The sequence below is a fragment of the Felis catus genome, chromosome B4 (genome assembly GCF_018350175.1).
Source record: "Felis catus isolate Fca126 chromosome B4, F.catus_Fca126_mat1.0, whole genome shotgun sequence".
NCBI lineage: Eukaryota > Metazoa > Chordata > Mammalia > Carnivora > Felidae > Felis > Felis catus.
Window position 1 is genome coordinate 34,442,867 of NC_058374.1, and position 27,847 is coordinate 34,470,713.

A 27,847-nucleotide genomic window follows, 5' to 3' on the forward strand; every position below is an offset into this window, starting at 1 on the left:
AACTTCAGGGGAGAGACAGAAAAATGAACTGGGCATAGTTGAGTCTTCTTTTTACTCAGGGTTTTCACAATACAAAACACACTGTAAGCACACAGACATTTTGTCATGGCAGCTATATCAGCTCATTAGTTTAAACACCTCTGAATACCTTCAAATTCCCAGGTGTTCAGCTAAGCAATGGAGAAATAGCTACCACTCACAAGAGTTCTTATTTGAGGCAGCGTGCCAAGCACTAGGTAAGGAGGCTCTCATTTGCTCCACCAAAAGTCCCTATGAGATAATAACTCACTAACAGATGAGGACACTAAGGCTGAAAAGGATAAGTCACTTTCCAACAGTCACACACCTAGTGAGTGGTACAGCAGGAATCCAAACTTGATTCTTAAACACTGCCACAAGCCACACTCTCCAGCTTCAAAGGGCTCACAGTTACTGGAGGCAAGAGGATTTCACAATTATAAGGCCATAGGGTCACTACCACAGAAAGGACATGAGATAGGGACCTGGAAGCAGAGGACATAGGGAAAGGATTCCCAAAGGTAACCCTTGAGTAAGTCTAGAATTGAGCTGGCCAAAAAGTGGGAGCTGGACCTTCCAGAGGGAACCGAAGGAGCCAAGGTGTGAGGAAGCATGCAATGTTCAGAAACCTGTGACTGGCTCAGCAGCTGGAGGGCAGTGTGAGTAAGGAACAGAGACCCCACATGAAAGAGGAGGTGTTAGCCAAAACTAGTGCATAAGGGGATTTAAATTTAAGAAGAAATCCCACGTGAGCCATGGGAAGCCATTAAAGAGTTTTATCTGGGGTAGTGAAAGGGACCAGATTTTTATTTTCAGAAATAATTCCAACAGAGATCTCACCTTGTCTCCTTTCCTCTCCCCAAGGGTCTTAACTATTTAAAAGCCCAAACATAAAAGCACAGATTTGTTTCCTACATAGTTGGACACACCCTAGGGATTTATCTCCCAATGACCTGTGAGGTTTACTTAGTCTACCCATTTTACTAAAGAGAAGTTATTGACTTGGAACTCCTGAAGAGGAACCTATGGAAAACTACTAAACGCATCTCCTATATTCCGGCATCAACACTGCCCAGAGCCCCAGGAAGGAATGGTTTGTTTGGCCTTCAGCCTCAGAAAGGCTAACCCCTGCAGGAAGCCTTTCATAATTCTGACAGTGTAGTATTGTGTACATATACTTGCACAGACACATGTAAGATTCTCGCAGCCAGTAACAGAAAACACTGAAACATTTCAAATACTCAAATGCTATGGCTCCAATGCCTCCTACCCCTAACAATGAATAAAATCATTCATTGCCTTCAAAACCCATGTCTTCCCTCTGCACAACTCCCTCCACATATCCCTTCCAGCTCACCTGATTACCCAGTTCCATTTTCAGCTCATCGGCCTCTAAGGCTAACCTACTTTTCAAGGCCACACAAGCAGAAAGACTTCTACATTATATAAATAATAAAATATAATTAGAACAACAGGACATAGAAGGGGTTGGCGGACCCGCAACAATATGTACTGAGGAACCAAAGATACAGGTAGAACCTGGTAAAACAGCCATCAGACAAAGTACAAAAATACTATTGCAGAGCAGGGGGAAGGGACTGACAGGAAGAAAGAGAGCACAGGAATGCTGAGTGTGTAATAGAGCAGGACTTGGCCACTGACAACCTGGAAAATTGAGCTGAAGCCCAAGAGGCACCGAGCAGGATCATTTTCCCCAGTGAGAAGGGTACAGCAGCCTTACTTTGCTTTCAATAGTGACCTGGGTGGTTCTGAAAGCCATGTCCTGGTCTAAAAAGAGAGGGCCCATGCAGCTTCAAGCCCATTGCAAAACCACAGGAATAATTAGACCAGATCTGTGGAGAGGAGCATACAGGAGAAGCAAAAGGCCCTCTCAGATCCTCACACTCTGCCTAATTAAGGACGTGCCCTGTGAAGTAAATCTCAAAGGTAAGTTTTTCAAGAAAGTAAAAGGCCAAGGGTCATTCCATCAGAGTTTTCTGAACTTCCAGCTTCATTAACCTGCTGACCTGAAAAATCAACCCCTTGCCTTGGCCAAGAAGATGGAATATTTCACGGATACAGTCTCCTTTCCCAAACCCCTCCTTTATGAGGGGCCCCTGGTAAAAGGGAATACTATTCTGGAGGACTTGAGGTCTCTGGCCCCCTTTGTTTCCACATTTCCTACCAACATCAGCCAAAGTAGGGTGCAAAGTGGAATACATTCAGGTGGCAAAACACAGTTCACCATACTGGATCAGCTCTTTCTAGAATCGGGCTGGCCCCACTCCTATGGGGGCCCAGCCAGCAACAGGAAATAGGACGCCATGGATGAGTTACTCTGCTTCTGTCACAGCAAACTTGGGGATTAGCAAGGTTGAGGTGAATGGGAAAGACCACTCAGTCATGGATAGGAAGCCGGTAGAGAGAAAATATGGCTTCCTGAATCCGATGGAAGAGCTGAGACAGCTTGCAGAGGAAGGGCAAGGATGAAGGAGAAGCTGCAAGGGAAAAGGAAGTATGATGTCAGTATCCCCACCTCTACTCCCCTCCTCTTCCCTCAGCCTCAAGTCCCATCTCTTGGAAACTCTGCCACTCTGGGAGTATGTCTGATCTTTTTAAAGCATATTTTGATGTTTAATGTTATTGGCTCCTCCTCCCCTCCCCAACAATGTATTCTCTGGGAGATATTTTCTTCACTTGGATTTAAAAAAAAAAATTATGTCTATTTTTTGAGAACGAGAGAGACAGGAGCGTGAGCAGGGGAGGAGCAGAGAGAGAGCGAGACTCAGAGGAGGCTCCAGGCTCTGAGCTGTCAGTATAGCTTGAACCACAGACAGTGAGATCATGACCTGAGCTGAAGTCAGACTCTTAACCAACTGAGCCACCCAGGTGCCTTGGATTACAATGACCTTAAGTTTGCTGAGAAAAAGACCGAAACTTATTATATTTTTAATCTAACTTTTTGATACACACACACACACACATACACACACACACACACACACACACACACACACACACACACACAACTGGTGATGGTGGCTGCCTCTGGGAAGATAGGTTTTTAAGAAGAAACTTCCTCTCCAATCCTTTTTGTACCTTCTCAACCTGGAGCCAAGTGACAGTATTACCTATTTTTATCATCCGTTAATTATATTCAAAATAAAGTAAAATCTACCTCTTTGGAATTAGGGCTGAGTTGGTGGGTTTGTTTTTCCTTATTTGGTTACTAATTTTTTAACTGATTTTTTCTTCTTAAAAAGAAAAATGTTGTTTTTAAAGAAAGCTATTGACAGTCTCCTCTCTTTATAGCCTTCCTACAAGAGTCCTAGTTGCAGCCTAGCCATGGGTTCTCCTCTCCTGCAGCACCACCACTGCAATGAACCAAGACTGCCACTGGGGGTCAGGAGTGTCAGGCCAGGGCATTTTAAGGAAGCTCCAAGCAGCCATGGAACCAGCAAGCTCAAACTGTCTCCTGCTGTCCCCACTTAGAAGACCAGGACACTAAGGGCACCTGGTGGCTCAGTCACTTGAGCCCGACTCTTGATTTCAGCTTGGGTCATGATCCCAGGATCCTGGGATCAGGCATACATCAAGCCCTGCTCAGGCTACGTGCTGGGCCTGAAGCCTGATTGGGATTCTTTCCCTCTGCTCCTCTCTCTCTCTCTCTCTCTCTCTCTCTCTCTCTCTCTCTCTCTCTCAAAAATAACTAAATAAAAGAAAAAGAGCAGGACTTTTAAGAACCATAAAAAAAAAATTCTAAATTGTATCAAGTCTCTAGAACAAAGTAGAAAGTCAGAGGGTGAGCAGGAATGAATACAAACTATCCTTAGTTCAGCAAAGTGAAAGGACAACTTTTTGTTTGTTTATTTTTCAGAGACAGAGAGAAAGAGAGAGAGCAGGGGAAGGATGGGGGTGGGGGGGAGAGAGAGAGAGAGAGAATCTTAAGCAGGGGCTCAATCCTATGGCCCTGGGATCATGACCTGAGCCAAAACCAAGAGTGAGATTCTCAACTAACTGAGCTACCCAGGCATCCTGAAAAGGACAACTCTGAGCTATGCAAAAAAAGCTCGCTGAAGAAGAGAAAGGGAAATGGAGAAAATGGGGAAGACCTGAAGATTAAATCAAGAATAGGCAGGGGTGCCTGGGTGGCTCAGTCGGTTAAGCAGCCGGCTTCGGCTCAGGTCATGATCTGGCGGTCTGTGAGTTCCAGCCCCGCGTCGGGCTCTGTGCTGACAGCTCAGAGCCTGGAGCCTGTTTCAGATTCTGTGTCTCCCTCTCTCTGACCCTCCCCTGTTCATGCTCTGTCTCTCCCTCTCTCAAAAATAAATAAAACGTTAAAAAATTTTTAAAAAAAGAATAGGTTGGGGCGCCTGGGTGGCGCAGTCGGTTAAGCGTCCAACTTCAGTCAGGTCACGATCTCGCGGTCTGTGAGTTCGAGCCCCGCGTCAGGCTCTGGGCTGATGGCTCAGAGCCTGGAGCCTGTTTCCGATTCTGTGTCTCCCTCTCTCTCTGCCCCTCCCCCGTTCATGCTCTGTCTCTCTCTGTCCCAAAAATAAATAAAAAACGTTGAAAAAAAAATTTTTTTTAAAAAGAATAGGCAATTTTTTAAATAGACAAATTATTTGTGTGACCCTGGGCTAGTTACTCGTTTCCTGTGGTTCTTAGGTTTCTCAACCAAAAAAGAAAGAAAAAGAAAATGAAGCGACTAGAATAAGGGTTTCCAGTTTTTCCTGCAGTTTTAAAAGTTATAATTCTATAATCCTTAGAGTTATAACTCTAAGTTTAAATTCATGAGGAGAGTAGGTATTAGATTATAACTCACATAAAGTAACACACAAATACAAAAATCTAAAAGAGTGAGCTCCTAATCTTTGGCCCAACACTTAATTTTGAGGGATTAATTCTCAGGAAATAACCAGGGTTGTTCCCAAATAGCACTTAGAGAGTTTATCAGTCCCCGGATCAGTCTCAGTGCTGGGCATGGATCTTGCTTGGGATTCTTTCCATCTGCCTCTCACCCTCTCTCTAAAATAAAAAAATAAATAACTAAATAAAAGAAAAACAGCAGGACTTTTAAGAAAAAACACTGCAAAAAACAGAGTAAGAAATCATCAAGGGGTGCTGGGTGGCTCAGTTGATTAAGCATCTGACTTCAGCTCAGGTCATGATCTCACGGTTTGTGAGTTCGAGCCCCACGTGGTGTCTGTGTTGACAGCTGGGAGCCTGGAGCCTGCTTTAGATTCTGTGTCTCCCTCTCTCCCTGCCCCTCCCCAAACTCACACTCTGTCTCTCTCTCTCTCTCTCTCAATAATATATAAACATAAAACAAACAAACAAAAAGAAATCATCAAAGTGTTCAACAATAGGGAACTGTTAATCAATTATGGAAGTTTCTATCAATTGGAATATTATTTAGCCATTGAAAGACGTTTTAAAGAATATTTATAACCTGCAAAATTGCACCTATATCCATAAAGAAAAAGACCGAAAGTATAGCCATTACAATGGCAAACTTTTAGGTGATTTCTGTTTTCTTTATACTTTTTTCTATTTTCCACATTTTCTAAAGTATACATGTATTTTATTTATAACTTAATACAATTTTTTTTAGATATGATGATTAGGAAAAAAAATTTTTTTTAATTCTGAGTTTCTAGTCAGAGTTCACCCTTGAATAAAGGAGATGACAATGACTCAGTCAATGTTCCAGGAGTCAACAGAGTAGAGGCAGTTTCCTCCACGAGGGATTGCTCTCATGGATTCCAGGGCTATTCTCTCCTAGGTGGGTCTGGCTGGATCTCAATGAGGCCCAACAATCCCTCCTCCCTATAGAAGAGACTTGGGGAGAAGTGGCCCAGGAGATAGATAACTCCGTTCCCAGGAGGCCTCCCACAAGCCCAGCCCCTATCCAACTGTCCCTTCCCCAGGAAGAGCGGGAGGGAAGACTGGCTTCATCACTTACCTGGATCAAACCTTACCACCAAGAGGCAGAGGATCAAGGCAGCCAGGAGGCTCTTTTTGAAGGGCAGGGAAAAGAAGTGGCTCACTGTAGAATCCCAAAGCCGGCGGAGCAACATCAGTAGTGACAGGAACTTGTGGGAGAAGGAGCCTGGTCAGGGAGATAAAGCATAACTGCAGCATAAGTCACAGGAACCAGCTTCACTGATTCTGAGCTTTGAGCTTGATTATGAGAGTTGAGCAAAAGGTAACAAGACTAGTTTATTCATGTAATTCATAAAGTGGTTGTAAAAGAAATTCTAAAAACTCCAAAATGTTTTGAGGACAGACAACATCACTAGAATATCATCTCCTTAGGAGAGACTTTGGACAGACAACACCTACTCAGCTGGGTAAACCTGGCATATTTGGTGTGTTTTTTTCAATAGACTCATTATTTTATAGCTTTCTTGATATTCTGGCCTAAGATATGTACAGAGAGTTACACAGAGCAATAGTTCTTGATGATCACATTAATACAGGAAAATGAAGTGCACTTAATACATATAGTGAAGAATTCAAAAGTCTTAAGTTCTAAATATAAACATGAACACCACCAGCCCAAGAACAAGTGGTGCCAAGTCCTGATAGAACACTCTGAACTTGCCATCAAACCCTTTTCCTAACCTTTCCTCCCCAGGAGATGGAGGGGCAGAGAGTCTGGGTAGTCACAGCTCATTCTTGAAGCCAACAACCTGTTGGCAAAGAAGTGATTCTATCTCAGAAGTTACATGCTCGTTAGCACACAAAGAAAAAACACTTTGGAGAACAGGATTACATTTAACTGAAGAACTTTCATAGAAAAAAAAAAAAAAAGGATCAGACTTATTCTGTATATACCAAGAGAAAAATCAAGGAACAGTACCTAAAAACTACCAGAAAAAAAAACTTAAATCCAGCATCAGGAAGAACTTCTGTACAGAACTCTTCACAGATGGAATAAGCTGCTTCTGGAGATAGTGGATTTTCAGTCCTTGTATAGACTAGATGATTACTTGAGGAAAAGGAGATGAAAAGGATTCAAAGACCTGGCAAGGGTCTGGAGCAGAGGACTTTTAAAATCCCTTGTAACAAAACAACCCCAAGCCCATACCCAACCCTGTGTAGGAACCCCTTGTATGATGCCAGCCAGGTGTATGATGTTGAGTCTTGAAGTGGCTCCCCTGTAAAAGCCATCTTGTGAAACTGCACTCTAATTGGCAGAGGTGGGCTGCCCCTTCGGGGGGACAGAGGTCACTGAAGAAGATACTCAAGAGATCTAGTAAATAAAGGCAGACAGCATACTGGGCAGTGGGGCCCAAGATGAAGGTAAATCATTTTTATCTAAGTCAATTTACCATGTTATTGTGTCAGCTTATTTTCCTTTTGGTATCCCACCACATACCTCAGCTGCATCTGTATTTGGGCCAGTCTTTAAAAGAGGAATAACATCCCACTCTGGCCAGCATGATAGAGACAAGAGATCTAATGAAAGGACCCCAAGGAAAAGGTGGCTTTCAAGAAACAAGAGTTAAAGATTCTGAGACTCAGTGACACCTCCCTGTATGGAGACTCTCCTCCCACTGCCAACTACAGAGGGTCAGGGCTTGGCTTTTTTAATCTAATCAACAGGTTTCCTATTCTGCGATTTGGGAGTTACTCATACAAATAATTGCTCCCAAGCTCTTGGAAAAGTCATGATAAACCCCAAGGTCCAGGGGAAAGCTTACAACTCCACTTTACGGAGGCCACAGAAGGAGAATGTCCTACCTTCCTGGTTCAGCTTCTGGGCCTCCTCAGAGCCCAAGCGTTGGTGTTTCTGCTGTTGCCTTGCCTTACTAATGGCCTGGAGTATGTCCAGCTGCTGTTCCTCACTGAAGCCTGCAGAGCCCACCACTAGCTCCTCAGCCTCTGACAAGCAGCCCAGGGGTAGCAGCACCCGCTGTAGGTGAAGTTCTGCCAAGGCTCTGTATTCTGGAAGGTCCTGATTGTCTGGGTCTTGCAGCCAGGCACTGACCACTTCCAGCACAGCTCCAGGCTCTTGCATTTTGCTGTATAAAAGAACACTGCAGCCCCGAATAATCCAATCCCCAAAAAAAGAACAGTTAGTGCTCCACGGTTGGTTTACCTCTCATAAACCACTACATTCTCCCACTCAACCCCTTCCCTGTTGTCCTCCAGTCCTTCCCTAGGGGATGATGACATTGGTAAGAATTAGGAATTCCTAGGAAGTAGCAAGAAGCTCCCTCAGCTCTGACATATTCCAGTTGTATCACCCCTCTTCACATCTCCTATTCCCCTTTGTTCCCCTCCTCCTCTTTTCCTCTACCCAACATTCCCCCCTCCTCATCCTTTATCACTACGTTTTGAGGTCCGAAAAAAACCAAAAACCAAAAACCAAAAAAATAAAAACACAGGAAAAGAATCATATTTGGAAGGAAATGGTAGAGAAGGGCAAAAGAGAAGATATTAGGCACTGATTCAGAAAAGGACATGAATATCCTCTTGTTCCTGAACTGATCCAATGAGTCAGAACAATGACCTACCATAGCTCCAGGACTTTGGGGGGTAGCTTTTCAGGAACCTGGTAATACTGAAGAACCCAGGACAGGACTTCCCGCCACCGATTCATTTCTGCCAGGGCCTGGATCCCCACAATACACAGGGAGCACTTCACCTCCAAGGAGCTGTTGGCAGAAGAACTAGTTCAGGTCTTAAGAAGTGGTCCCCTTCTGTTTCCATTCTCACTTCCACCCTGGGACTGTTCCTCCCCAGCTCCCAACTTAGCAGTCATCGCCTCTACCCTCCCCATTAGTATTCGGATTCAAATTACAACTGGTCTTGGAGCATCTGCATGGTTCCATCGGTTAAGCATCTGACTCGTGATTTTGGCTCAGGTCATGATCTCAGGGTTCATGTGATTGAGCCCTACATCAGGCTCTGCACTTACAGAGAGAAGCCTGCTTGGGATTCTCTCTCTCTCTCTTTCTCTCTCAAAAGTAAACTTAAAAAAAATGTTTTAAAAAATTACAACTGGTCTCATGAGCCCCAACACAGAGAAAACTGCCCTTTCCCCAGGAGTTCGATGTTCCTGAAAACCTCCTGGAGGCAAATCAACTGTTGCCTAACACACATCTTTGTATCTAGGTGAAATCAGGGAAGGGGAAAGGGACAATGTGTAGCACAGATGTATAGGTGGAAAGAGAGCTGGAGCTAAGAGTTTGCTTAGTGACGAAATGGGCATGGAGCAAGGTTTCTGCCTAATTGTAGGTACAGGCACTTCACAACTGGCCTGTTAGCACCACCAAGTAAGGTGCCGCCAGGCACCTGGAATAACAGTCTTCAGCATTTACTGCAACAAGCCCCTACCCAACCCCCTGAAAAAAGCCAGAGATCCCCAGTTCATCCTTCTCTGGGGTCACCTTTGACTATTCTACCCATCACCTCCCCAGTATAGCCTATGTCAACATTATAATCCACAGAGAAATTATGCCCTCAAAAAGAGGCTGAGAGCATTTGAAACAGCAATGTATGACCAAGCTTTTCTCCAGATTGGATTCTTTAATCCTATCAATCCTTCAACAGGATCAGGACACTACTCCTACTCTGAACTCCATTTCCATTCATCAGCCAAGGTCAAGTGAACAGCTTGGGGGAGAGGAGTATACCTAGGAGAGGACTTCCACCACCTGCTCGCTGAACCTGCTTACTGAAATAATTTGACAATACGCATTCTATCTTCCCAACATGCCATTCAACACTGGAACAGGGAAGCAAAGAACTGGCTGTGGGTTCTCACTAAGCTCTGTTGCACGACTTGACCACTTCTTCCTCATTGTGCAGTGCCTCAGTTTCCTCCTCTGTAGAATGGGCACACCAGCCTCTCAGAGAGGAACCACTAATGAAACCAAGGTGTAAGGCTCCTTGTGAGCAATCTGGGAAAGACAGAACTCCTAAGAGCTTTAGTCCCTCCCCAAGATCACCCGGAAATGAATGGAGCCCAGCACGTACGTGCCCGCATCAAGGTTGGCCAAGCTCGGCAAGGCGCGTTCACAGGTCTGCAGCGCCGCCCTGAAGTCCAGGTGTACTACTAAGAGGTCTGCCGCCTCCTCCAGCAGAACCACGGCTGCCGACGGGGCTGGGGCGGCACGCACAGGCTCACTGCTCCTCAGGGGCCCCCCGACCCCCCTAAGGGGGGCTGCAGGTGTCGAGAAGTCACTCTTCATAGCCAGCCGGGGCTTAGGGCCTGTCTCCCCAGACGTCAGAGTGGCAGCCTCTCCGGGGACTCCGGGATATCCCGAGTCAGCCTGGGAGAAAAGGGACAGTCCTCATAGCCTTGCCCACAACCTTTCCCGAGGCCGAGTCCTGGAGAAGGAAAAGTTAGTGGCCATATCCAAGGCAACGGCTGGGCTGACTGGGCGGCTGCTCTAGCTCAAAACAGGTTGGCATGTGGGGAACCAGTTTACACCATAGATTTGCAGAACAGCTGCATCCCTGCAATACCTGGATCTAGCTTCTCTGGCCCCACGACATGTACTGATACCACCTTCGCCCCGGGGAGTGCCGTTCCAGGTTCCGTTTTTATGAATAGAGCCGCTCACTGCAGGAGCGGGACGAGGGCGAGGACATCTTCCCGGCTTTCGCAGCTGCCTGCAGACTCGGGGCTTCCCGGCGGCGCGGAGGACTCTGGGAGCTGTAGTTCTCTGGCTCTCGGCTCAGTCGCCCTCTCGATGCAGATAGAGGAGTTCGGACTACAACTCCCAGCATGCCACGCCCCAGGAACTGCCCCTGTACGCCGAGAAAACAAACTCGCAAGGACGTTTTGGGAAATCACAAAGCAGAGGCTGTGTTATGAGATGGGGAGCTCCCCTCACTAACCACTAACCAGCAGAAGCCGGACAGAAGAAATTCCAGTAATGGAGGTGAAATTACAAGCGGGCTTTTAATACTGAGCTTTCTCCAGGAATAACAATTCGAATATTAGGAAGTGGAGCAGGAAAAACACTGAAAAGAAACATCAGAGCTAGTCACTTTTCCTCCTATGTTCCTCCTTCCCAGGCATAGCTCATATTTATCCAGTGCTTATCCTAGCGCTATGCGAAACGCTTTGCGTGCAATCTCATTTAATCCTTCCCTCAACCCTGGGGGTTAGGAATGCTGTTATCCCCATTGCACAGGTGAGGACATTGGAGACTATTTAAATAATTTGCTGAAGGTCACACAACGAATAGGTGGGAAATACAAAGTCAAAAAGGCTCTTTTTGCCCAAAGACATATATTTAACCACTATTCTGTTCTGCAGGACAGGATTGAGTCTATGCTTTCTATTCAGAGAATTTACAATCATTGCCCAAGCAAGTTACATAAGCTCATTGAGCCTCATTGCTTCCTATAAAATAGAGATATTCCTATAAAATAAAAACAAAGCCATACAGTGTGTAATGCAATTTATAATGAAGAACAGAGCAGGTATTCAATAAATTATAGCTATAATAATAATTAAATAATTTTATACAGATACATAAATTATATTTATTTGTGTGTTCTGTGCTTCACCCAGACTTTGCTGAATTTATACTTCTCTCAGCTTTAGTTTCTCCTCAGCTCCTTACGTTTTCAACTCTTTGTAAAACTTATCTAGAATTGTTTATTCCGCTGGTGATTAGATTAGAAGTCCAGGCACAGGGCAAGTACCTATTTACACCATACATTCCCTTCCCTTGTCACTAGATATAGATATACCCATCTGCTCGGCTTTCAGCTCTCTGTAGAAAGTCTTCATGGAAAGCTGAAGCAGAAACATGAAATCCATCAGACTTCTGAGGAAAGAAAAGTATAGACCCCGTAACCATATAAGGTGATGAAGTCAGGACTTCACTTATTCCACAAATACTTTTGAACACCTACTAGGTGGTAGGCCCTGTTCTAAGTACTGAAGATCCCACAGTTAACCAAAGAGACAAAAATGTCTGTTTTGTGGAGTTTGTGCCATAGTGAAAGGAAACAAAATAAAAAATAAGTAAAATACAAACAGTAGTGTGTCAAATGATAATAAATGCTGAGGGGAAATAAAGAAGAGTGATTGGAAGTGACAACAGTGGAGGGTTAGGTTCGATATCTACATTTAACTTTGTTTCCTAACAGGAAATCCAGTGGTGGGGACAAAGCAAAGAGAAAACGTGGACCTTCTGCTCAAGACTAGCTCATTCCCACACAGAAAACTCCAGAGGCAAGCAGAGATCCCTGGAAATTGTGGATCACAGTCTCAGAATGAAGTGACCAAAATGTTTTATCAGTTCTGCCTCAGATTTGATTATTACAGCACTGCAAATAAAAACCTTGTTCTCAAAACTGGGTTTAGAAGTCTTCCCTGAAAAATCAGGAAAGCAGTAGGAGCATCAGAAAATGGACTGGGGCTGGCCTAGACAGGTTGAGACCTCCTCTCTTCACTTCCAGGAGCACCACCTCAGATTGCTTCCTTGAAAAGGTTCCTTCCTTAAGGGTCGCCTGGTGCTCAGTCGGTTAAGTATCTGACTCTTGATTTCAGCTCAGGTCATGATTTCAGGGTCTTAAGATCAAGCCCTTTCCTCTTTCCTCTCTCTCTATTCCTCCTCTCACTCACATGCACTCTCTTCTCTCATCCTCTCTCTTTCAACATAGGTAAACTTTAAAAAGAAAGAAGGAAGGGAGGGAGGGAGGGAGGAAGGAAGGAAGGAAAGAAGGAAGGAAGGAAGGAAGGAAGGAAGGAAGGAAGGAAGGAAGGAAGGAAGAAAACCTCTTCCTTAAATCCTAACAAGAAGTTTCTTGCTGTTTCTGATGCTTCCAGGCGATGGCAGCACAATCTTAAAAGAAACAGACTTGCTAGAAAAAAATTTGCCTATTTAGTGGTATAGCTGCCATAATGAGGACAAGATGGGAGGTGGGTGAGGGGATTGCTAAAAATCACATGAAAACATGATTGTGTTCCTATTTCTGTGTTTCACCCAATTTTTGACTATACAGGACTTCAGTGGTCTGTATGTCATCACTTAACCTTTAGCATTGTTATGTCCACAAATTGATTCTTTAACACATTACCGTGACAGTCCACTATCTCCCCTTATGTCTGAATGTACCCAGAATTTCTCAGGCTAAGACACAGCAATCCTAAACATAAGCAAGTTCATTCCACCTGAGGGGGAATGCACAGATATTATGTATATAAAACCAGTCTTTCTGACTCAGGGTTCATGACACAAGCCTTGAAACTACCTATTCTCCCCTTGGGATAAGTCAAAGAGTGGAAATAAGGCCTGATCTATAAAGCCAGATCTAAGGTCTGGTCCATGCTAATATTTGTATCGTTGGAATCTTCTCATTTTGGAAAAATATAGTAAATGAGATGAAAAATCCACATTATGGGCCATCCTCTAATCCTGACCCAAGCTCTGGAACTTGGTGCTCTTCCTTCTGTTCTGTAAGGTGCTCAGTCTATCTATCCATGGATTGCCTTAATCTGAAATGTGGATTTGCTTTGCTTGCTTTGGGCAGGTGATGAGCTGGTATTTTTGTACCAGAAAGAACTCTAGACTGGAAGATGAGCTATACCAGTTAGAATACTGGTTCCTTCATTGACTACACCAGACCTCTAGAAAGTCACTGAAATCCTCTAAGCCTCAATTTTCTCATCTGAGGACATGGATAAGAACACCTGCCCATAGGGTGGTTGTAAGGATCAGAAGAGGCCACGTGACAATGGCCCATTGAACTCTTTAAATCTCTGGAATAGTTCAGGCTGATTATAAGGCCAATAGGTATAATATATTGAGGAATGAGTAAGGAGAAGAAAGAATTTCATTCTACCTCAAAGTTCTGTAATCTTATTTTCTGACCTGGAATCCAACTCTTGACTCTTTCTTACAAAGGTCAGTAATGCTCATATCTGCAGTCAGCCCATCCTATCCTGCCCTCTCCAAGCTGATTCTACATTCTGTGACAATAGACAGCATCCATAGCTGGTCCATATAACACATCTCTTCTAGCCAGGGATGTTGGTGGCAAAGCTCCAATGGAGTAGAATCATACCTAGTATGGACCTTTGACCAGAAGCAAGCCAGAAAGATAAGTATTAGCAGGGTGAAGATTATGTTTCTCCAGGATGGCCAAGGGGTGTGCCTCCTTCATTCCAGAACTTCATCTGTTGGCATTTTTATGACTCTTTTTTAAAGACTGGACTTGGTGTTTAGGGCATAGTTCAATTCTTCCCATTTGCTCCTCTCCATATAGACACAGCAGAACTCTTACTTTGCTTCTGTGTCTAAAAAGTACTTATAATAATCATAATCATTCTCTATAGTACTTTACAACAATAAGGCAGGTCAATTTATAAGTATGATATTACCTATGTACTAGGTGCTATTCTAGGTGGTTTACATTTAACTCATTTTAATCATCAATAACCCTATGACATAAGTCTTAGTGTCATCCCTATATTGTAGATGAAGAAACCAAGGCACAGAGAGGTTAAGGAACTTGCCAAAGATCACACAAAAAATGCAAAGAAGGGCTGGGACTAAAATCCAAGAAGTTTCACTCTAGAGTCTTCCTTTCTTTCCTTTTTTTTTTTTTTTTAAATTCATCCATCCATGTGAAGAGAGAGAGAGAAAGAGAGAGAGAGTGGGGTGGGGGGTGAAGAGAGAGAGAATCCCAAGCTGGCCCCAAGCTGCCAGCAGGAAGCCTAACTCAGGGCTGGATCCCACAATCATGACCTGAGCTGAAATCAAAATTCTGACACCCAACCGATGGCCACCCAGGTGCCCCTAGAGTCTTTATTCTTAACTAATGCATAATACTGGCCCTACAAAATACTTTCACTTATTTTATTTGAGCTTAACAACCAGCCTGTGAGCAAGGTATATTATTATTCCTACTTATATATGGGAAACTAAAGCTCAGAAACTGCTCAAAACATTTGGTTTCAGTGGCAAAGCTGACATAATTACTGGAGATTTCTAACCAGATCCCATGCCCACGCCATTCTTCAAAGGGTCATCAATAGATCCTTTTCATCATGGTGAAGGTGACTGGAGGCAGCCACTCTATGGAGACCTGTAGTCCAATTTCACTTTTTCTCACCTATTGCAGGAGTCAGAGTATTCACTCAGAGAAGTTCGAACAAATCTTTGTGATGCCAGACCAAGCCTGAAAAATAAAACAGGTAATGGATGCTCACTAGGAATAAGTCGGCCCTGGCTCTCTCATGAAAGAGTGGAAAGATGCTATCTCCTCCCTGGAATCTTTTCTGATTACACCTTATTCAAGCTAATCACTCCTTCCTTCAAACTCCCAGTTGTGCTTTGCTTTTTTATGCCTTTCTTGTTGGTCCTTCCCAGTTTCCAAATCTTCTTATAGTTATTTGTGTCATTTCACTATTCAACTGTGCCCTTCCAGAGGGCAGGGACAGAGTCTCACTCATCTCAGGACGCTTGTGTGGTCTAGCATGGTGTAAAGCAATAGACACCCAATGCTCAGGAGGGACCCCACCTCTCCAGAGCTGTTCTGCATCATTTGGTCTTGACATTCGCTGGCAAGCACTATGTGAAAGGGTTGGAAGCTGAGGAGTTACATAACCTAAACCAGCCACCCAAAAAAAGGAGATACCTACAGGTGTTTCCAGGTACCAATACCCCTAGCTTGCCTTCTTGGCCATAGGCAATTTGCAATGTTCCTTCTTATTCCCTCTTACTTACTTCTTAGGAAATATTCTAATAAACTCAGTCAACCTGGGTGATAGAATTTTAGATTTGGAAGGACGTTTAACATACCACAGCCAGAAACTGAGGCCAGGGGAGGTCAAGCAATAGCTTGATATTACACAGCTGAAGAAGGCAGCATTCCTTGCCCTGCCCCATGCTGCCCCAGAGAGGATCTCACCTTCACTCAAAAGTGCTTTCCTCACTAGCCCAGAAATCCTTGTCATTAATCATATTTTGGGGCAATTTATTTATCTTTTTTAATGTTTGTTTGTTTGTTTATTGAGAGAGAGAGAGAGAGAGAGAGAGAGAGAGAGAGAGAGAGCCAGGGAGGGGCAGAGAGAGACACAGAAAGAGAGAAATCCCAAGCAGGATCTGCATTTTCAGCACAGAGCCCAATGCAGGGCTCAAATTCATAAACTGTGAGATCATGACCTGAGCCAAAATCAAGAGTTGGATGCCTAATGACTGAGACACTCAGATGCCCCACTTTGAGGTCATTTATAGCATCAAGGTCACTGTTAACACACAGATACTGACTGGGAAGAGCAGCACATGGAGTTATTGCCAGCCATTAACTGCCCCTCCTGCCCCCATGCACCTTGCCTACCCACCCCAGCTAATACGCCAGATCCCCAGCATCACAAGCCTGGCAGTGTGTAAGTAGCCCAGACAGGCCACGCCACCCCACAGTGAATCCTGCCCCTAGGAGAGGGGAAGAGAAGGCACACACCAGTCTGAATGTGGCCCCAGCGGTGGGCTGGGGGCAGACATCAGGTCTGACTGCGGCTCCGCCCACCAACTCCAGTTATACACCACAGCACAGGGGAAGTGCCCTGCAGGTCCTCACCATACCAGGGACTATCCAAAATGACCAAGCGGAAGAATTCCCCTCAGAAGAATCTCCAGGAAATAACAACAGCTAATGAGCTGATCAAAAAGGATTTAAATAATATAACAGAAAGTGAATTTAGAATAATAGTCATAAAATTAATCGCTGGGCTTGAAAACAGTATACAGGACAGCAGAGAATCTCTTGCTACAGAGATCAAGGGACTAAGGAGCAGTCACAAGGAGCTGAAAAACGCTTTAAACGAAATGCATAACAAAATGGAAACCACCACGGCTCTGCTTGAAGAGGCAGAGGAGAGAATAGGTGAACTAGAAGATAAAGTTATGGAAAAAGAGGAAGCTGAGAAAAAGAGAGATAAAAAAATCCAGGAGTATGAGGGGAAAATTAGAGAACTAAGTGATACACTAAAAAGAAATAATATACGCATAATTGGTATCCCAGAGGAGGAAGAGAGAGGGAAAGGTGCTGAGGGGGTACTTGAAGAAATAATAGCTGAGAACTTCCCTGAACTGGGGAAGGAAAAAAGCATTGAAATCCAAGAGGCACAGAGAACTCCCTTCAGACGTAACTTGAATCAATCTTCTGCACGACATATCATAGTGAAACTGGCAAAATACAAGGATAAAGAGAAAACTCTGAAAGCAGCAAGGAGTAAACATGCCCTCACATATAAAGGGAGACCTATAAGACTCGTGACTGATCTCTCTTTTGAAACTTGGCAGGCCAGAAAGAATTGGCACGAGATTTTCAGGGTGCTAGACAGAAAAAATATGCAGCCGAGAATCCTTTATCCAGCAAGTCTGTCATTTAGAATAGAAGGAGAGATAAAGGTTTTCCCAAACAAACAAAAACTGAAGGGATTTGTCACCACTAAACCAGCCCTACAACAGATCCTAAGGGGGACCCTGTGAGACAAAGTCCCAGAGACATCACTACAAGCGTAAAACATACAGACATCACAATGACTCTAAACCCGTATCTTTCTATAATAACACTGAATGTAAATGGATTAAATGCACCAAACAAAAGACATAGGGTATCAGAATGGATAAAAAAACAAGACCCATCTATTTGCTGTCTACAAGAGACTCATTTTAGACCTGAGGACACCTTTAGATTGAGAGTGAGGGGATGGAGAGCTATTTATCATGCGACTGGAAGCCAAAAGAAAGCTGGAGTAGCCATACTTATATCAGACAAACTAGACTTTAAATTAAAGACTGTAACAAGAGATGAAGAAGGACATTATATAATAGTTACAGGGTCTATCCATCAGGAAGAGCTAACAATTATAAATGTCTATGCGCCGAATACCGGAGCCCCCAAATATATAAAACAATTACTCATAAACATAAGCAACCTTATTGATAAGAATGTGGTAATTGCAGGGGACTTTAACACCCCACTTACAGAAATGGATAGATCATCTAGACACACGGTCAATAAAGAAACAAGGGCCCTGAATGAGACATTGGATCAGATGGACTTGACAGATATATTTAGAACTCTGCATCCCAAAGCAACAGAATATACTTTCTTCTCGAGTGCACATGGAACATTCTCCAAGATAGATCATATACTGGGTCACAAAACAGCCCTTCATAAGTTTACCAGAATTGAAATTATACCATGCATACTTTCAGACCACAATGCTATGAAGCTTGAAATCAACCACAGAAAAAAGTCTGGAAAACCTCCAAAGGCATGGAGGTTAAAGACCACCCTACTAACGAATGAGTGGGTCAACCAGGCAATTAGAGAGGAAATTAAAAAATATATGGAAACAAACAAAAATGAAAATACAACAATCCAAATGCTTTGGGATGCAGCAAAGGCAGTCCTGAGAGGAAAATACATTGCAATCCAGGCCTATCTCAAGAAACAAGAAAAATCCCAAATACAAAATCTAACAGCACACCTAAAGGAACTAGAAGCAGAACAGCAAAGGCAGCCTAAACCCAGCAGAAGAAGAGAAATAATAAAGATCAGAGCAGATATAAACAATATAGAATCTAAAAAAAACTGTAGAGCAGATCAACGAAACCAAGAGTTGGTTTTTTGAAAAAATAAACAAAATTGACAAACCTCTAGCCAGGCTTCTCAAAAAGAAAAGGGAGATGACCCAAATAGATAAAATCATGAATGAAAATGGAATTATTACAACCAGTCCCTCAGAGATACAAACAATTATCAGGGAATACTATGAAAAATTATATGCCAACAAATTGGACAACCTGGAAGAAATGGACAAATTCCTGAACACCCACACTCTTCCAAAACTCAATCAGGAGGAAATAGAAAGCTTGAACAGACCCATAACCAGCGAAGAAATTGAATCGGTTATCAAAAATCTCCCAACAAATAAGAGTCCAGGACCAGATGGCTTCCCAGGGGAGTTCTACCAGACATTTAAAGCAGAGATAATACCTATCCTTCTCAAGCTATTCCAAGAAATAGAAAGGGAAGGAAAACTTCCAGACTCATTCTATGAAGCCAGTATTACTTTGATTCCTAAACCAGACAGAGACCCAGTAAAAAAAGAGAATTACAGGCCAATATCCCTGATGAATATGGATGCAAAGATTCTCAGTAAGATACTAGCAAATCGAATTCAACGGCATATAAAAACAATTATTCACCATGATCAAGTGGGATTCATTCCTGGGATGCAGGGCTGGTTCAACATTCGCAAATCAATCAACGTGATACATCACATTAACAAAAAAAAAGAGAAGAACCATATGATCCTGTCAATCGATGCAGAAAAGGCCTTTGACAAAATCCAGCACCCTTTCTTAATAAAAACCCTTAAGAAAGTCGGGATAGAAGGAACATACTTAAAGATCATAAAAGCCATTTATGAAAAGCCCACAGCTAACGTCATCCTCAACGGGGAAAAACTGAGAGCTTTCTCCCTGAGATCAGGAACACGACAGGGATGCCCACTCTCACCGCTGCTGTTTAACATAGTGCTGGAAGTTCTAGCATCAGCAATCAGACAACAAAAGGAAATCAAAGGCATCAAAATTGGCAAAGATGAAGTCAAGCTTTCGCTTTTTGCAGATGACATGATATTATACATGGAAAATCCGATAGACTCCACCAAAAGTCTGCTAGAACTGATACATGAATTCAGCAAAGTTGCAGGATACAAAATCAATGTACAGAAATCAGTTGCATTCTTATACACTAACAATGAAGCAACAGAAAGACAAATAAAGAAACTGATCCCATTCACAATTGCACCAAGAAGCATAAAATACCTAGGAATCAAACTAACCAAAGATGTAAAAGATCTGTATGCTGAAAACTATAGAAAGCTTATGAAGGTAATTGAAGAAGATTTAAGGAAATGGAAAGACATTCCCTGCTCATGGATTGGAAGAATAAATATTGTCAAAATGTCAATACTACCCAAAGCTATCTACACATTCAATGCAATCCCAATCAAAATTGCACCAGCATTCTTCTCGAAACTAGAACAAGCAATCCTAAAATTCATATGGAACCACAAAAGGCCCCGCATAGCCAAAGTAATCTTGAAGAAGAAGACCAAAGCAGGAGGCATCACAATCCCAGACTTCAGCCTCTACTACAAAGCTGTAATCATCAAGACAGCATGGTATCGGCACAAAAACAGACACATAGACCAATGGAATAGAATAGAAACCCCAGAACTAGACCCACAAACGTATGGCCAACTCATCTTTGACAAAGCAGGAAAGAACATCCAATGGAAAAAAGACAGCCTCTTTAACAAATGGTCCTGGGAGAACTGGGCAGCAACATGCAGAAGGTTGAAACTAGACCACTTTCTCACACCATTCACAAAAATAAACTCAAAATGGATAAAGGACCTGAATGTGAGACAGGAAACCATCAAAACCTTAGAGGAGAAAGCAGGAAAAGACCTCTCTGACCTCAGCCGTAGCAATCTCTTACTCGACACATCCCCAAAGGCAAGGGAATTAAAAGCAAAAGTGAATTACTGGGACCTTATGAAGATAAAAAGCTTCTGCACAGCAAAGGAAACAACCAACAAAACTAAAAGGCAACGAACTGAATGGGAAAAGATATTTGCAAATGACATATCGGACAAAGGGCTAGTATCCAAAATCTATAAAGAGCTCACCAAACTCCACACCCGAAAAACAAATAACCCAGTGAAGAAATGGGCAGAAAACATGAATAGACACTTCTCTAAAGAAGACATCCGGATGGCCAACAGGCACATGAAAAGATGGTCAGCATCGCTCCTTATCAGGGAAATACAAATCAAAACCACACTCAGGTATCACCTCACACCAGTCAGAATGGCCAAAATGAACAAATCAGGAGACTATAGATGCTGGAGAGGATGTGGAGAAACGGGAACCCTCTTGCACTGTTGGTGGGAATGCAAATTGGTGCAGCCACTCTGGAAAGCAGTGTGGAGGTTCCTCAGAAAATTAAAAATAGACCTACCCTATGACCCAGCAATAGCACTGCTAGGAATTTATCCAAGGGATACAGGAGTACTGATGCATAGGGGCACTTGTACCCCAATGTTCATAGCAGCACTCTCAACAATAGCCAAATTATGGAAAGAGCCTAAATGTCCATCAACTGATGAATGGATAAAGAAATTGTGGTTTATATACACAATGGAATACTACGTGGCAATGAGAAAAAATTAAATATGGCCTTTTGTAGCAACGTGGATGGAACTGGAGAGTGTGATGCTAAGTGAAATAAGCCATACAGAGAAAGACAGATACCATATGGTTTCCACTCTTATGTGGATCCTGAGAAACTTAACAGGAACACATGGGGGAGGGGAAGGGAAAAAAAAAAAAGAGATTGGAGTGGGAGAGAGCCAAAGCATAAGAGACTGTTAAAAACTGAGAACAAACTGAGGGTTGATGGGGGGTGGGAGGGAGGAGAAGTTGGGTGATGGGTATTGAAGAGGGCACCTTTTGGGATGAGCACTGGGTGTTGTATGGAAACCAATTTGACAATAAATTTCATATATAAAAAATAAATAAACATTAAAAAATTAAAAAATAATAATAATAAAAAAATATTAGATATGAAAACAAACAAACAAACAAAAAAAAAAACACCCATCACACCAGTGCTCTCTCCTCTCCCACCATGGAGAGCAGCAATAGTTCTCAAAACCTGCAGTTTTTGCCCTAGCAGGCCTTCAGGGGAAAATGGGATTGAAGGGTTCTCAACACACAGCTTTAATATTCCAAGAAGAAATTATACATTTACCTGAGATAATGCTCTAAATGTTTATTTGTTAATGGATCCTCCTTAGTAGACAAAACATTCCAAAACATAGGATTGATAGAGGAGCAATTGAAAGTGATCCTTTGTATTTAAAACTGAAATTTAAATTTGTATTTAAAACTGTATTTAAAACTGAAAACTGAAGATGTGGTTTATATATACAATGGAATACTACTTGGCAATAAGAATGAAATCTTGCCATTTGCAACAATGTGGATGGAACTGGAGGGTATTATGCGAAGTGAAATAAGTCAGTCAGAGAAAGACAGACACATATATTTTCACTCATATGTGGAATTTGGGAACTTAACAGAAGACCATGGGGGAAGGGAAGGGGAAAAAATAGCTTCAAACAGAGAGGGAGGTAAAACATAAGAGACTCTTAAATGCAGAGAACAAACAGGGTTGATGAGGAGGTCAGAGGGGGGAAATGGGTGATGGGCATTGAGGAGGGCACTTGTTGGGATGAGCACTGGGGGTTGTATGTAAGCAATGAATCATGGGAATCTACTCCCGAAGCCAAGAGCACACTGTATACCGTGTGTGTTAGCTAACTTGACGATAAATTATACTTAAAAAAAAATAAAGTAATAAAATAAAAGACTGAAAACCATGAGAGAATATTTATGTCCCAAGTTATTTCCTGAAATTCTGTCCTGAAGTACAATTTTGAGCCAACAAGCACTGATTAAGGTATTCGAGGAGGGGCAGAGAAGGGAGAAATGTTGGGAGGATCTCCAGAAAACTTAATTTTAACCTCAACCAGGTGAAGGTAGTAAGAAAAGAAGGGTATGGTAAGAACCTCAAAGAAGCTTTAATTTAAAAAAAAAAAAAGAAAACAGGGGCGCCTGGGTGGCCCTGTCATTTAAGCATCCAGCTTCAGTTCAGGTCATGATCTCACGGTTCATGAGTTCAAGACCTGCATTGGGCTCTGTGCTGATAGCTCAGAACCTGGAGCCTGCTTCACATTCCGTATCTCCCTCTCTCTCCGCCCCTCCCCCACTTGCTGTCTCTTTCTCTCTCTCAAATAATAATTAAACATTTTAAAAATTAAAAAGAAAAGAAATATTAAAAAACAAAGCGAGTGGTGAGCATTTTGTAATGTATATAATTGTCAAATCACACTATACATCTGAAACTAATTTAATATTGTTTGTCAACTATACTTCAATTAAAAAAAGATGTTGAAGGGCAGGCCTTCAGTCTTACCAATCCAGGTAGCTTTAGTCAACCCTAAAATTGGACTCCTTGTTGAGCACAGCAAGTAAAACAAATATTTGTCCACACTCTTCCATGTGTCCAGGGCCTAAAACAAATAAAGTGTAAGTATAAAATAAATAAAAGGAATTGCAACTTGCCTTTGCATTTTTTAGAATTATTATCCTCAGCAATCTCAAGAGCATATTGGTAACCCTATAAATACCCTGACCCCACTTAGCAACTGTTTTCGGAGCAGAGTGACACCAGAAAGAACATTAAAAAATTAGTAAAGTGAGGAAAACAGATGTCTGAGCATATTTTTTAAGCAAGGGTAATTCCGTTCGTTTCAAAAATTAAGGACTACTCAGCAAAGCTCCAATGTGTTGTTGTAAAAGCCTTTCTCTACAAGTCAGTATGCTCAGTGGGAGAGAAAATTACCCTTCCTGGGATTCACTCAAGCTCAACTCTGGGAGGTGCTATTCACATGGAGTCTGTGTGAATGGCACCCTCTGGAGATGTGCAGTTTTCTTTTGTTTTTTGTTTTCCTTTTTTAATTTTTTTAAACGTTTATTTTTGAGACAGAGACAGAGCACGAGTGGGGGAGGGACAGAGGGAGACACAGAATCTGAAGCAGGCTCCAGGCTCTGAGCTGTCAGCACAGAGCCCCGCCCAGGGCTCGAACTCATGAACCTTGATATCATGACCTGAGCTAAAGTCAGATGGTCAACAGACTGAGCCACCCAAGTGCCCTGAGGTGTGCAGTTTTAATACCTTCAAACCCTGACATGGCAGACCTCTTTTTTTCCTGGCTCCACATTAACTCGTGCTTCAATGCTGAAATCTGAAAATGGTTCAGTTCTTTCTGGAGACAGTTGTTTGTGACAACAGGGAAGAACCTGCTCTTCCCCTCCCCCACCTCCTACTCTCTTGTCCTCACTGGGGATGGGCTGCACAACAGACAAGCTGCCTCCAAGCTTGTGTGGACTTGCCTGTGTGTAGTTTTCTGGGAAGATTATCATGAATGGTAAGGCATGCTGGCACCATCCCTTTTATTTTGTGTCCCACTGGGAAGTTTGTTCTTTGTGCTTCTGGTTCTGAAATTTAGGAGGACAGTGGAAGCCGATTACAAATGGGCTCACCACACCCTTCCTCTAATCAGTCATGACAAAGGGTGATTACCTGGGCAGCATGAATGAGGGGGTGAGTTATAGTTCTACCTGACAGCCAGGTCTAAGGTAAGCCAGAATGAACAGAGGTAGTAAAACAGGACTCACATGTTACCATAGCAAATAAGGAAACTCAGGTGTACAAGGCTATGATTAAAACTACCATATTATTGCAGCCTAGGAAATAAACAGAGATGAAAGGTCACCTCTTCCCCTCCTTTCAGGGCCATTTTGGAGGGATTCCCCTCCATTCCATTCCCCTCCAACTTCTTTTCAGAGGCATTTGTCATACAACTTCTCCTTGTTGCCAGAAACTCCATTTTCCATACCTAAGAAAACATTCTCTGGGATTAAAGGACCACCAAATGGATTCTCCTAGTGTTTTACAACCTGAGATCTGCCTTTTTGATATCTGCTTTTCTTTTGTCTTTTAACTGTTTTTGTTAAAATGATACATAACCAGAGTAAAAATAATCCAAGCAAGACAGAAAAGTACAAGAGAATAAAAATCATCTGAAATTCCATCACCCATAAATGACAACTTTAACATTCTGATGAACATCCTTCTACAAATACACAGAGTATATATGTATAATTATACATAATTATGCTGCCCTGTAATGTGACTTATTAATTCATAGTATGTCATAGGACCCCTTTTTATTTTTCAATGGAATATTGGTATTACCCACTACCTAAAACAAGAAACAAATAATCCTGCTGTTACTAGCGACAATTCACATGTTATAGTTCTTTGTAGCTAAAAAGTAGTTGTACATCCTTAATCCTATGTAATCCTGAAGCTGGAAGGAAAAGTCTGGGGAGTCCATCTCCCTTCTTTTGAGGTTTAATTCTAATCATCCCTCACATTGGTGTAATACTTCACAACTTCAAAAGCATCCTTATTTGATTGTAACAAAGATGATCAAAAGTGAGAGATAATGCATTGTCATAGCCACATTTACATTGACATAATATATTAATAATAGTCATAACTACATTTATTGAGAAATTAGTATGCACCAGACTCTGTGTTCAGTCCACTGCATGCACTGTCTCATGTAATCCTCACTATCCCCATCTTAGAGATACTATAACTAAGATTCAGAAAACAGTGATTTGATCAAATTTCCACAGCAAATCCAGGTGCTATTTTAATCTAAATGTGTCTGACTTTAACATTCTCTGTTTTTAATCAGCATCATACTGCATGTTATTAACAACTAACTTTAGTGCAGCACTGTACAAAACACTCAAACATATATTGTTATCTCCATTTCATAGCTAAAGAAACCAAGGCCAGAGAGGTCAAATTATTTGCCTGAAGTCTTGGAGCCAGGACCCAACCATTTTAATTCTAAGCCTGCTGCTGCTTCCACTATACTGTGCCAATCTCCTTCCTCTGACTATAGATGCAGAGTGTGTCAAAATGCTTCTTTCAGAGCTCCAGAGAAGGGCATTTAAGAATGTAAGATCTTTCAAAAACCCTTCCTGCTGCAGTGAAATCTGTTTCTTCTTCAGACGGAACAAAGGTCAGCCTCTTCTGCAGAAACCAGGCTCTTGATCACGTACGTGCATGGTGAGTTGGGAAGACATAAAGTTGTGGAGCTCAGATCAAGTCCCAATCATTCCTTCTTCCTGGCTTTCTTATGCTTTGGACATAGGGAAGAGTTGGTCTGTCTTGTCCTTTCCTTTCAGAGAGGAGGCAGAGAGAGTGTTTATTCTTGACGATACGAAACTAAAGATGATGAAACAAAATGGAATGAGATGCAGGGAAACCATTAAAAGCAGCGTAGGTGGAAGGCATATATAAGGAATTAAACAGCATCTTTCTGATATACAGGCAGAGTTGGTTTGTGGAGGCAATTAGGCAATGAAAATTAATATTTTCTTCTTTAAAGATAACAATTTTTATTTATAAAGCACTCCTTGCTGGAATGAGCTCAAAGCATTTAATGAGTGCTGGCTAATTACCCCACCCAACAATCTGGCAGCCAGGAAAAGAAAGATAATTATCCCCATTTTGCAGGCAGGGAGATTGAGCCACAGAAGAGTAGTACCTTGCATAAAACCAGAGAGCTTAAAATAGAAGGCAAGCCTCCTAATAGCAATCTTCCACCCCACCGTATGTTTATAGACATAGACTCCTGAGAAAGGAAAACCCACTTGCTGGCCAGAAAAAAGCAGCCATCACTCACTGGGAACTACAGCTCCCAGCAGACACCAAGAAGAGACAGGGCTGTGCCCCTAGTGCCCATTCCAGATTTCCAAATATGGAGAAGGACTGGGTTTTGGAAGAACAGAATGCTCACCCTTGAAAGAGAGGGAGAGAAAGAGGGAGTATGAGGTAAGTTTGGATTATTTAACTCTGTCACCTAAATGTCTGCCCGGTCTTTGAAATATAGCAGCCAAAGTCATGATCTTTTAATAAATCTTGCTAGAAGATTTAACTCTGTAAACCAAGCAGTTACTGTAGCAGAATCCTATTTTTTTTCTAAGATTAGATATGTGCTGACAGGAATGGTTCAGTTCTAGGTGGGTGGTCAGATACCCTTTGTCTGAGTCCAACCAGCTCAGAGGTGATGGTGGTGGTGGTGAGAAGGAAATTCCCAGTGAAGAATAGTTCTGCTGTGATAGGAACAGACATTCCTGAGGCTAGGGCTGGTGGCCAGCTTGCTGAACCCAAGCACAAGCAGCCCTGGGAGGACAAGGGTTACTCATTTTCTGCTTTGGAGGCTGCTGAGCCCGCCTGGTGGGAGAGGCATGAAAGAACTCTTTCCTCATTCTATCTCATTCTGTCAACAAACACTTACTAAAGCACCTACACTCAAGGCACTGGGCTAGATGATGAGGGGGAAATAAATCATAAGACCAGATTTCTGTCCTCAGGATGCTTACGATTGAGGGATGGGGTAAATACCCCAAAGCAAAGGGAAGCAAAGGGAAGAAAGAAACAATGCAAGGCAGTCTATTATTTATACTTTTCACCCAACATTTAGTTATCTACCGATTACCTGCCTTAGGCCAGGCACTGTTCAAGCCACTTGGAATACAATGGTGAATACACCAAAAGAAAAAGCTTCTACCCTTGTAGATTTTACTGTCTGGTATGTCTGGGGATGTCTGGGGAAAGAGTCCTCCAAGCAGAGGGAACAGTGAGTGCAGAGCCTTGAGATGGAAATGAACTTGGTGAGTTTGAGAGCAAACCAGTGCAGCTAAATTAGGGGAGTGGATGAGGACTAGAGCAGGAAGAAATGAAGTCAGAGAACTAGTCTGGCGTCAAATCACACAGGGCCTTATAAGGCACAAAGTGTGAATTAAGTTCTAATTGGGAAACAAATTTTACCAGTAGTTTTTAGCAGTAGTTTGTTATAACTTGATGTAAAGTGCCAGATGAAGGGAACAGACCTGTAAAGGAGTTTGGAGAATAAAGGAGAGAGATCACTGAACTGGGATGGACAAGGAAGGCTTCCCAGCAGAATGGGATGCAAGCTGAGTGTCAATAATTAAATAGGAACTGGATCTAGAGAGAAAGCATTCCAGCTGGAAGGAACTCCAGGGGCAAGGTGTGGAGTCAGAATGGCACATTGCACGTTCAGATCATCAGTCTGCCATAGATGTGGTCA

General features: G+C 42.6%; 1 protein-coding gene and 2 long non-coding RNA genes across 6 annotated transcripts in view; 1 reads left to right on the plus strand and 2 right to left on the minus strand.

The window, feature by feature from the left end:
* Nucleotides 1-568: 568 nt before the first annotated feature.
* On the minus strand, nt 569-23,138 carry PEX26 (peroxisomal biogenesis factor 26). 3 transcript variants are annotated; one of them, XM_045061129.1, is made up of 7 exons: nt 23,065-23,138; nt 15,112-15,177; nt 10,009-10,304; nt 8,544-8,684; nt 7,768-8,063; nt 5,984-6,130; nt 569-2,516 (listed from the first exon to the last, which is right to left on the minus strand). In XM_045061129.1, the coding sequence occupies exons 3-7, from the start codon at nt 10,221-10,223 to the stop codon at nt 2,416-2,418; spliced, it is 900 nt and encodes a 299-aa protein (XP_044917064.1). In that variant the 5' UTR covers nt 10,224-10,304; nt 15,112-15,177; nt 23,065-23,138; the 3' UTR covers nt 569-2,415. The 3 variants fall into 3 exon arrangements, with proteins under 3 accessions (XP_044917064.1, XP_006933434.2, XP_044917065.1); XM_006933372.5 differs by lacking the exons at nt 15,112-15,177; nt 23,065-23,138 and adding an exon at nt 10,501-10,648; XM_045061130.1 differs by lacking the exons at nt 569-2,516; nt 15,112-15,177; nt 23,065-23,138 and adding exons at nt 4,598-5,046; nt 10,501-10,650.
* Nucleotides 10,715-12,345, plus strand: LOC109501408. The gene is made up of 2 exons (XR_002159446.3): nt 10,715-10,919; nt 12,142-12,345. It is a non-coding gene; the product is annotated as an uncharacterized LOC109501408 (long non-coding RNA).
* Nucleotides 23,139-23,765: 627 nt separating the features above from the next.
* LOC109501407 overlaps nt 23,766-27,847 on the minus strand; it is a 54,080-nt gene continuing 49,998 nt past the window's right edge. The window contains exons 6-7 of one of the 2 annotated variants that reach the window (XR_006600444.1): nt 25,794-25,912; nt 23,766-24,149 (exon numbers count right to left, since the gene is read on the minus strand). This is a non-coding gene — a long non-coding RNA (uncharacterized LOC109501407). The remainder of the gene's footprint in view (nt 24,150-25,793; nt 25,913-27,847) is intronic. The other variant, XR_002743729.2, reaches the window with a different exon arrangement.